Source organism: Pholcus phalangioides, unplaced genomic scaffold, assembly GCF_987345545.1.
Source record: "Pholcus phalangioides strain wild (caught in Gottingen) unplaced genomic scaffold, Ppha-v1.0 ptg000024l_1, whole genome shotgun sequence".
Taxonomy (NCBI): domain Eukaryota; kingdom Metazoa; phylum Arthropoda; class Arachnida; order Araneae; family Pholcidae; genus Pholcus; species Pholcus phalangioides.
In genome coordinates, this window is record NW_028301616.1 from 19,044,100 (window position 1) to 19,056,155 (window position 12,056).

At 40.0% G+C, this 12,056-nt stretch overlaps 1 protein-coding gene and 1 long non-coding RNA gene across 2 annotated transcripts in view; one reads left to right on the top strand and one right to left on the bottom strand.

Annotated features, from left to right (window-relative positions):
• Positions 1–12,056, bottom strand: part of LOC149068906 (uncharacterized) — a 78,742-nt gene that overhangs the window by 14,298 nt on the left and 52,388 nt on the right. The window lies entirely within an intron of this gene.
• The window catches only part of LOC149068907 (potassium channel subfamily T member 2-like), a 149,472-nt gene continuing 146,311 nt past the window's right edge, over positions 8,896–12,056 (top strand). Inside the window, exon 1 of the mRNA XM_089250496.1 lies at positions 8,896–9,591. Within this exon, the coding sequence (XP_089106622.1) occupies positions 9,437–9,591 (155 nt within the window). The 5' untranslated portion in view covers positions 8,896–9,436. The remainder of the gene's footprint in view (positions 9,592–12,056) is intronic.

Below are 12,056 nucleotides of genomic sequence, written 5' to 3' on the forward strand. Positions count from 1 at the left end.
GAAGAAACTGGTTGCACATGCGATCGACCTCGGTCTGGACGACCTTCCGTTCCCGTGGAAGCTGTTGCAGAAGTTCATCACACGATAAGCACAGTTCGTCCCGCAAGTGCACGCGGTGTTTCACGTGTTCTGAATCTGCCGAATTCAACTGTCCGCAAGATTCTGCGCTCTGTTCTAAACATGTTTCCGTATCGATTCCAGCGTGTCCAGATGTTGGAAGCGGGAGACTATCAATTACGGCTGGATTTCGCGAATCAATTCCTTATCCGGTACGATGAAGATAGCAGCTGGCCTTTACGCATTCTGTGGACAGATGAGGCGCATTTCTCGTTAACTGGTAACGTGAATTCGAAAAATTGCGTGCACTGGGCAGACAATAATCCACATGATGTCCATTAAACGAGGAAAAAGTGACTGTGGTATAACGAGTACTTTCATCCTCGGCCCTTACTTTTTTGAAGAGGTTACTGCCGGTGATCTGCAAACATGTACAGTAACGAGTGCTCGCTATCTGGACATGTTAACTCGTTACGCGATTACCGCATTGCAACGGCAAAATGCTCTATCTGAAGTTGTGTGGATGCAAGATGGCGCTCCTCCACATGTAGGGTCTTCAGTCAAACGTGTCTTAAGTCAACAGTTTAGTGACAGATTTATCTCCCGTCATTTCCCGTTTCCGTGGCCACCAAGGTCTCCTGATCTCACACCAATGGATTTCTGGCTGTGGGGATATCTGAAATTCAAAGTGTATCAGTTTCGTCCGCAAACTGCATCTGATTTGAAAGATGCCATCAGAACTGCGATTCAAGAGATTCCTATTGCCATGGTACGTGCTGCAGTGCTATCCACCATCTGCCGCATGCAAAGTGTCATCGTGTGCGAAGGAGGTCATGTGGAAAATTTGTGAAACACAATAAAATGCTTTATTTTATGCTGCTTCTCTGTCCTTATTGGTTGTCCTCACTTTTAGCCTATCTACCGCCGGTGATTTTCATGCTACAGTTGCCGTTCGAACGCTATTTAGGGTTTTTCACAATGGAGATCACATTCCAATACAAAAAACTTGGTGTTGCCATTTGATATTTTCGAAATTTTCTCATGTATATATCCATTGAATAATCGCGATCGTCTGTACCCAGGCCCCATAATCTTTGGAGCCCCAGATTTTACTGGGGCTAAACTGATTAATCAAATGTTCAAATGTCTATGTCAAATTCAAATGTTTTTGTAGAGGGACCCCATAATATTTGTGGGGCACGAAAATTCAAACATATGTCCACGACTAATCAAACATCTTTACCCACGGTCACATAATCTTTGGGCCTCGAAATTCAAACCTATATCCAATGATCGCCGAATACCGGTTTGGTGATGATGTAAACCACAATGCTCAAACCATGACCCGTGAGCCAAAATTGGCCCTCGGAGTCAACTGATGGGGCCCATGACGTCAAAACAATTTTTTTTTAACGAATTACAGTCGAATCCCGTTATAACGGACTCGAAGAGACCGGAGAAATCACTTCGTTGTAAAGAAATTCCAGGTTTTTACACTGTTCCTATGAAAATTTATCTGGGGGATTATAGAAAGTGTCCGTAAAAACGAGAATTTCGCTAACGGTATTCACGTTAAAACGGGATTCGACTGTATAAGCGACACATAACACTACATTATTTAAGCGACCTAGGGCGCAGTTTCACAACACTTTCCCAGATCACTCAAGTGACCCACACCAAATTTTCAATTCAATTAAGTAACCCACGGTACATTCCCAGCTCATTTGAGAGAAACCTTGGGCACTATTCCTGATCAATTAAGTGTCCCGCGGTACATTCACCGTGTCCTGCGTCACCTTTCCAGACCACTTGAGGGACTCGTGGCATATTCCCCAGATCACTTAAGTGGCCCGCGAAATGTTTTCAAACCAAGGAAATTTCCCGCACACTCCAAAAGGTTTAGCAGCCGTGTAGCCCATGAGGAGGGGAGGGGGCAAACCATAAATCCTCCCTATTTGAGACCAAATTATGCCATTATCTTTTCCCCCGGGACGTCTGGTGGCCCCAAAAAGCATTCGCTCCGTAAGAGCGGAAGATCCTGGGATCAATTGCCAATATTGCTATCGAGTAATTTTCAAGGATAATGTATCCATGCCCCGCAGGCCAAATGTGGCCCTCTGAGTCATCTGATGTGGAGCGTGACGTGAAACCTAATTTTGCAAAAATGAGCTATGCGACATACAACCAGATCACTAAAGTGACCCGCGGTGCAGTTCCACATCACTTAAGTGGCCCGCGGCACATTCCGAGATCACTTAGGTGATCTAGGGATCCATGCGTGCTTTCCCAGATCACTTAACTGGTCCGCAGCGCGGTCTCATTTCATTCGAATGACTTGCAACACATTTCCAGAGCATTTATACGATCCGCGGAGCTTTCGCAGATCACTCAAGTGACCCCCACGGCATTATTTTTCATTAATTTTAGTGGCCCGTGGCACATTATCACCTGAGTGGCCAACGACACATTTCCACATCACTTGAAAAACCTATGTCACTTAAGTGGGGACGGGACATGTTTTCAAACCAATCAAGTCTCCCCCGACTCCAAAAGGTTTAGCACCCATGTAGCCCATAAGGGCAAATAATATAAATCCGCCTCCTCCATATCCTCTCTATTTACGATCAAACTATGCCATTATCTTCCGCCTGGGGCGAACGTCTGGTGTCCCTAAAAATGGATTCGCCCCGTAAGATTGCGGGCAACCGCCTAACCCCACTCTTCCGATTCCCCCGTGTTTAAAGCTTACCCAGAATTCTTTCTTTCCGGGATGAAAACTGCAATAAACGATCATTTAAAATTCTGACACAAAGAGGCTCGTTTATCCGAGAGGAAAATTAGTTTCGTTTTTGTGTATCTTTGAGGGCGGAAGATGCCGCGGGATCGATTGCCATTGTTGTTATCGAATAAATTCTCAAGGATAATACTGCCGGTGATGATGTAAACTCATCTGTGGGACACCCATTCCTTCCTCCTCCTTTTCCCTCTCCGGAGAGTGAAATAGCGCTACATGTGGCGCCCTCTGCACACTCCGTGTTTTGGCATCGGTTCAGGTTTTGATCTCCCAACTCCGACGTGCTTGCCACAATTGGCTCGTTTACCTCATTTTCCGATTCCCTTCAGGCAAGGGTGCTCAGCCATTAGGAGAGCGCGCGGGCCACTTAATCTTAGAACATGCCACGGGACAAATAAGTTATCTGAATTGGACCGCTCTTGAATAATCTGGAACTGTGTCGTGGTGATCTGCTGATATGCCACTGTCGATTAGGTTACCTGGAAAATATATATGCCGTGGCACACTTGAGTGATCTAAAAATGGGCAGCTTAAATAATTTATAACGGTGCCACAGTGATCTTTTAACATGCCGCGGTCAGTCAAGTTATCTGGGAATGTGCCGCGGTTCACTTAAGTGACCTGAAATTGTGCCATTTGTCACTCAAGTGATGTGGAAATGGGCAGCTTGAATAAGCTGGAACTGTGCCGAGCGGATCTGTTGATATTCCGTGGTCACTTAAGTGATCTGGAAAATGGGCCCCTTTAATAATCTGGAAGGGTGCCGCAATGACCTGTTAATATACCATGGTCAATTAGTTAGCCAAAGCTAACTGGGAATGTGCCGCGGTACACTTAGGTGGATCTGGAATTGTGTCGTGGTGATGTGAGAATGTGCCGCGACCATCTCAAGTGTTTTGAAATTTGCACCAGTCCCGTGAATACGCCACAGGTCACTCAGGTGATGTCAAAATGTGCCGCGACCATCTCAAGTGTTTTGAAATTTGCACCACCCCCGTGAATACGCCACGGGTCGCTCTGGTGATGTGAAAATGTGCCGCGGCCCTCTAAAGTGTTTTGAAATTTGCAGCAGGCTAGTGAATATGCCACGAGTCACTCAAGTGATCCACGAATGTGCCGCGGTCTACCTGAGTGAACCGAAGGTGTGCCACGGGCTGCTTACATTTTTTCAAATGAGCCGTTGGCCACTCGAGTGACATCTGCGAATATGTCACGGGCCACTCAAGTAATGTGAAAATGCTCCACTTGGTTGATTTTTATCACAAAAGTAGGTTTGACCTCGCTGGCCACATCAGATGACTACGAGGACCATGGGCTGGGCATGTATGTCTCAAGAGGTCTTCCACCTTTTAAACATGGTAAAAGACTTTCTTATGTAGAAATGCTATTAAAATTATTATTGACCCATTGATTTATTTCAAATTTTTACCACAGATTGTGTATGCTATCCTATACTATTACAAAGTTGTACATCTCTTAGGCCGGTATTACACTATAAAAGTTTGATGAAATCCCTTTTATAAAACTTGAAAAATCGAACCAATAAGGTTATTTGTTACATTCTAGAAAATGTAACCGTTGACCTTATTGGCTGCATTTTTCAAGTTTTATAATAGGACTTTTATCAAACTTTTATAGTGTAATACCGGTCTCAAAGACCTAATTTTTTACAAATGTTCAAGTAAAAAGGCATTAAAAACAGCTTGCGCGAATGATATACAGTGAAACCTCGTTAATGAGTCACTCTTGGGAGAGCAAAAAATATGACTTAGTAAGCGGAGTGACTCGTTAAACGGAGTAAGCCATAGCTTGCCAATTCCTGCCTGAGGACAATTGGGACTTCCAAAAAGTGATCCGGTAAGCGGAGTGACGTGTTAACCGGGTGACGTACTAACGAGGTTTGACTGTAATTGCATGACATCAATGTAATTGTACAAAAAAATGTGCGTGTGTGTGTGTGATTCAAAGTAAAGAAAACTGTCAAGTTCACAAAATGATGGAAAAGTTTGCGATTTTATCGACTCTCAATGTTATTAAAAATTAAATTTTCAAATTTAAAAATTAATTTTTTTTTTATAATCCAAGTAATTGATGAATTGATCTCAAATCTTTTTCGTCATTTCATGAACTTGACAGTTTTTATTCAATTAAATTGATTTCATGCAATTTTCATCATGCGCGCTAGCTGTTTCTAATGGGGGTTTTTTTTGAAAATTTGTAAAAAAATTAGATATTTGAGAGATGTACAATTTTGTAATAGCATAGAATAGTATACACAATCAAATAATCAAATATATGTGGAAAAAATTTGAAATTAATCAATGGATAAATAATAATTTTACTACAAAATATTTCTACATCAAGATTTTACCATGTTAAAAGGTAGGAGACTGCTCAGTTCAAAAAGCTATCTTGTGATAATGTTGTAAACTTACGATAATTATCGCATGTGAAGATGTATATGATAGTATATCTTCGAAATTTCTCGGATGAAATTGATATACATGATTATAATTGATTTATTGATTAGAAATTATTGAGAAAAATACATAATTAATAATTATTTTTCGATTGTTAATTGATTTTTTTTTTTTACCTTGTCTGTCTCTAATACGACGTTGACAACAATAAGTAGGGATTATATGACGTGTTTACGGTGATGTTCTACATAACAATGGGTTTGGTATATTACCCTAAACACAAGACGAAGAGTTTGAACAATGATTCTCCCAACAAAGGTATGAAACGATTATCTGGTGAAGAGAAAAAGTTTGGACAATGCTTTACTTAACAATAAGCATCAATCAATACCTTTGACAAATCAGAGTTCCAACACTGCTCTACAAACTCTCCAAAAGGATACTCGAGCAAAAAAGGATAAAAGGCACACTCAACAATAGGTGTTAAAGAATGCCCTGGATAAGACAAAGAGATTCAACAGTGCTTTATTTAACAATAGGTATCAAATAATACCCTAGACCAGACAAAGAGATTCAACAGTGCTTTATTTAACAATAGGTATCAAATAATACCCTAGACCAGACAAAAAGTTTCAACAATGTTTCACCTAACAATATGTATCAAACAATGCCCTAGACAAGACAAAGAATTTCAACATTACTTTAACCATAAGCGGGTACAGGCTTCTCGAACGGGGGCCCTCCCTCATCCCATAACCGCCTATGGCTCTACCCAACAAAGCACGAAACGATGACCATGCCCTGAAGATTCAACAATGCTCTACCCAACAATACGTATGAAACAATATCCTAGACAAGGAAGAGTTTCAACAATGTTTTACCCGACAACAGGCATGAGACAGTACTGTTGACAAGAAAATGAATGTGAACAATGCTTCACCCAACAATAGTTATGAAACAGTGCCCTCGACAAGATTTAAAACCCGTGATTTTTGAACAATGCTCACCCAACAATCGGGATGAAATAATGCCAAGGCAAAGTGTTTGAAAAAATGCTTAACCTAACAATGGGTATGAAACGCTATCCTAGACAAGACTAAAAGTGTCAACTGCTTTACCTAAGAATAAACACGAAAACACTGCCATGGTTAGAACAATACTTTACCCACCAATAAGTATAAAATGGTAACTTACCATATGACAAAGCTCTTCAACAATAGGCTGGAAACTGTACACTAGGCAAAACGACGACCTTACAACAATGGGTGAGAAAAAAATTTATTTCATAACTTACAAAATGAGTTTACAACAGCGCTCCAGTCAACAATTGATAACAGCAGTATCTTGCCTAACAGGACCAGTTCGCATAGTGCGATCCATGGTTTTCCGCCCTCTTGCCGTTTCTTTACCGTCCATCAGTGCCGTCTTAAAGCATGGCCCGACCGGGGGGGGGGGGGGCTCAAGAGAAAAGGGGCCTCACAAAAATGAGATCTGGTTGAAATTTCCGAGACACTGCCTGGCAGGGCCTGAGAAAAATCACTTGGCCCGGGGGCCCATGATGATCTTGAAACGACCCTGCCACCCATTCCTCAAATTCTCCGCCCTTTCTGGAAGAGGACCAAAGATTTGCGTGCTATGCAATGTGCCACCGGGATTGGAGACCCGATGATGTGCCCCCCCCCCCCGAGTTTTTTTCGGCGACGGGGGTCCCCATTTTGTTTTGGAAATGTGATTCTAGGCGTAATTACGATCCGGGACAGGACTATCTTAAGAAGTTCAGCCAAGAATATTGTGCTTAATAAAAATATTTCCAATAAATTAATGAACCCCCTGTTGAACCTGGGCCCACGGCCCGTTGGCTTACATATGACACACGTACGCTGGGCACTTCATTCATGTGAAAACGTGCCATGGGTTATTTAATTAAGAGTTCTGGAACATAGCTGAGATGATTACTGAAGTGATCTGCCAATGTGTCGCGGCAGTGATATGTTAATATGCCGCGGGCCGCTTGAGTGATCTGGAACTGTGCCGCAGGTCACTCAAGTGATCTGCATATGTGTCATGGTTCACTCAAGTGATCTGCATATGTAAAGCGTTTAACTCAAGTGATGTGAATATGTAAAGCGTTTCACTCAAGTGATCTGAATATGCAAAGCGTTTCACTCAAGTGATCTAAATATGCAAAGCGTTTCACTCAAGTGATCACTAAATGCGAAGCGGATCACTTAAGTGATCTGTAACTGCGCTGCAGGTCACTCTAGTGATATGTAAATATGCCGCGGTTCACCTTCATGATCTATAAATATGCTGCGGTTTACTTTAGTAATCAGGGAATGTGCTGCGGGCCACTTGAGTGATCTGAGACTGTGCTGCAGGTTACTCAAGTGATCTAAATATGTGACGTGGGTCGCTCAAGTGACCTGAATATGTGTCGTGGGTCATGAATGAATGTCGTGGACATTCAGTTTCGCCCAAAAACTCGTGATGTCTTGATAGCTTTTTTTTTCTGCTCGCAGTAACCAATCACCTTCGTACTAATGCTTCCTGTGTTACTAAGAAAGTAGGGGTTGTAATTACGCGGCCTGGTCATGGTAGAGGGCTCACTAGAGCCCAGCCGCGAGAGGAGATCTTGCCCAGCACCTGAGCTGCCCACAGTGACAAGAAGGGATCACCCGAGCCACCAAGCCGAGAAACGTAGACGTGGTCCAGGACATGTGCCTGGCCATGGTAAACAACAAAGGAGGCTCATTAGAGCTACAAAATTATAGAATATTATGAATTTTTGCTTTTTGTAACTTTTTTTAAAATGTATTTTATATTCGTGTATTATATGTGCATTATAAAGTACCCAATATCGCCCAGCCCCTCATCTGGGGCAATGGCTAAAATTGACAATTGTCGATAGAGCCTTCACGATATGAAATGAAATAAATGTAACAACCAATAGGCTTATCGGTATTTTTTTAAAGTTTCGTAAACGATCTTTCATTAAACTTTTATAAAATATTACTGGTCCAAGGATGGGATTACACTATAAAAGTTTTCTAAAAGTTCTTTTATAAAATTTGAAAAATTCAACCAATAAGATTATCGGTTGCATCAGCACAAATGTAACCTATTAGCTTTATTGGTAAAAGTCTTTCTATAAAACTTGAAAAATGCAGCCAATAAGGTCACCGGTTGCATTTTCTAGAATGTAACCAATAACGCTATTGGTTAGATTTTTTAAGTTTTATAAAAGGGATTTTATCAAATTTTTTGTAGTGCAATACCGGCCTTAAACCTGGAATACATTATAAAAGTATTGTAAATGCTCTTTGATAAAACTTGAAAAATTCAACCAATAAGACCACCGGTTGTATTTGCTTGAATGTAACCATGTTTATTTATAAAATACATTTTATCAAACTTTTACAGTGTAATCCCGGCCTAACTCATACTCCAGGTAAGATAAGTATTGTGATTCTAAAAGTGAGTTTGGCGCCAAGTTGTTGGCGACAAAACCCAAGCAGCATCCCAAATGACAACCCTTCAGCTGATAGAGTAGCGGGATGAAACCAGAAGAGAGAACGAGAGATGATGATTATTATTCGGTGAAAAATTCCGGACGGACGGGCGGACATTCCTTTCTCTCTCCCTGTCCGGACAATTGGCCAGGAATAGGATCCAAGGATTCATAAAAAGAAATTATTAAAAATATTGTGATGTCGTTTGTCCCGGGAGAACAGCCATTCGGATATCCATGGGAATGTGAAAAGATTATCCCTAGTGATTTTATCCCTGTCCCGGAATTTCCGGGTGTTTGTGGAAGCGTTTAGGATACGTATATATATGAAGTCCAGGAATATTTTTGTTTCCTCGATAAATCTTGAGAACGGGTCAGTTCTTATAGACGAAACATAGACGTACGTTGATATGGATCCGGGACGGGGTCCGGATTTTTCCTGTTCGGACGGATAATACGGAGTCATCCCCACCGATATAAGAGGATTATGATGGATTATTATATCTACCGGACGACGGTACCCAATAATGTCCAGGACCCGGACAGAATCACATTCAATCGCGACTGGGATTATAGTGATACGATCCATAATCCGAACTTGAAGGATTACAGTTAGCACCTTTTTCTTTTTTTTTCGCTCAGAGAAAGTGGATTATTATGATGATGATGATGGATGGACATCGATCACCGACGTTCGGCTCCAGGCCATCACTGCATAAAAGCCATTCGAGCCCACGGGCCTCGCTATCAAACCTGTTCGACAGAACGTTGGGTGTCGAACCGATTTGGTTGAAAGGCAAGTCTGAAGAAAGGTGAGTTTTTGTCCTGGTTTATGTATCGGCAATTTAATTGTTTAATTTAATTAGTTTTTCCATTAGCGATTGTGCTTTATTAATTGTAATATAGCCCAGTCATAGGCCCCCCCAAGCCCAGCTAGAAAAAAAAAAAGAGGCTGAGAGCCTGCTAACTGAGACAAAGAGAAAAGAGACTGGAAGAACACGAAAAGATGCCGAGAGCACCCCGGAGCACCCCACTCCACACACACAGTTAGCCCAGCTAGAAAAAAGGCCGAGAGAGCCCAACAGTTAGCCCAGCTAGAAAAGAACCCGAGAGCCCATCAGTTGGTCCAGCTAGAAAAGAAAAAAAGGCCGAGAGCCCATAACAGTTAGAAGACGGACTTAGCGGGATCATTAACTGAGCAAATCTTAGGCACAGCCGCCTTTACCAGACGAGGGACCCGGTGGGGAAATAATAGCGGGGGCCCCTTAGCCCCGATTTTTTTTATTCTGTGAGAGAGGGGGAATCTAAACCTCAGAAAATGAAATCATGAAAATTCAGAATAAATGAAAGTAGTAATTTCAGAATAGGTGAAATTAGAATAAAATGTGGGAAAAAAAACCAGAATCGATGAAAATTCAGAATATTTTTCTGTTTATTCTGGATTTTCATCAATTCTGGAACTCTTTCATCAATTCTGGAATTCTTTCATCAATTCTGGAATTCCTTCATCAATTCTGGAATTCCTTCATCAATTCTAGAATTGACTCTTTCATCAATTCTGGAATTCCTTCATCAATTCTAGAATTGACTCTTTCATCAATTCTGGAATTCTTTAATCAATTCTGGAATTCTTTCATCAATTCTGGAATTCATCATCAATTCTGGAATTCTTTCATCAATTCTGGAATTATTTCATCAATTCTGAAATTATTTTAACAATTCTGGAATTATTTCATCAATTCTGGAATTCTTTCATCAATTCTGGAATTCTTTCATCAATTCTGGAATTCCTTCATCAATTCTGGAATTATTTCATCAATTCTGAAATTATTTTAACAATTCTGGAATTATTTCATCAATTCTGGAATTATTTCATCAATTCTGGAATTCTTAAATCAATTCTGGAATTCTTAAATCAATTCTGGAATTCTTAAATCAATTCTGGAATTCTTTCATCGCCGGAATTCTTTCATCGCCGGAATTCTTTCATCAATGCCGGAATTGTCTCATTAATTCTGGAATTCTTTCATCAATTCTGGAATTCTTTCATCAATTCTAGAATTGACTCTTTCATCAATTCTAGAATTGACTCTTTCATCAATTCTAGAATTGACTCTTTCATCAATTCTGGAACTCTTTCATCAATTCTGGAACTCTTTCATCAATTCTGGAACTCTTTAATCAATTCTGGAATTATTTCATCAATTCTGGAATTCTTAAATCAATTCTGGAATTCTTAAATCAATTCTGGAATTCTTAAATCAATTCTGGAATTCTTAAATCAATTCTGGAATTCTTAAATCAATTCTGGAATTCTTTCATCGCCGGAATTCTTTCATCAATGCCGGAATTGTCTCATTAATTCTGGAATTCTTTCATCAATTCTGGAATTCTTTCATCAATTCTAGAATTGACTCTTTCATCAATTCTAGAATTGACTCTTTCATCAATTCTAGAATTGACTCTTTCATCAATTCTGGAACTCTTTCATCAATTCTGGAACTCTTTCATCAATTCTGGAACTCTTTAATCAATTCTGGAATTATTTCATCAATTCTGGAATTCTTAAATCAATTCTGGAATTCTTAAATCAATTCTGGAATTCTTAAATCAATTCTGGAATTCTTAAATCAATTCTGGAATTCTTAAATCAATTCTGGAATTCTTTCATCGCCGGAATTCTTTCATCAATGCCGGAATTGTCTCATTAATTCTGGAATTCTTTCATCAATTCTGGAATTCTTTCATCAATTCTGGAATTCTTTCATCAATTCTGGAATTCTTTCATCAATTCTAGAATTGACTCTTTCATCAATTCTGGAACTCTTTCATCAATTCTGGAACTCTTTCATCAATTCTGGAACTCTTTAATCAATTCTGGAATTATTTCATCAATTCTGGAATTCTTTAATCAATTCTGGAATTATTTCATCAATTCTGGAATTCCTTCATCAATTCTGGAATTCCTTCATCAATTCTGGAATTATTTCATCAATTCTGGAATTCCTTCATCAATTCTAGAATTGACTCTTTCATCAATTCTGGAACTCTTTCATCAATTCTGGAATTATTTCATCAATTCTGGAATTCCTTCATCAATTCTGGAATTCCTTCATCAATTCTGGAATTCTTTCATCAATTCTGGGATTGTGTGTGCGTGTGTGTGTCTGTCTCTTTCATCAATTCTGGAATTCTTTTATCAATTCTGGAATTCCTTCATCAATTCTGGAATTCCTTCATCAATTCTAGAATTGACTCTTTCATCAATTCTGGAATT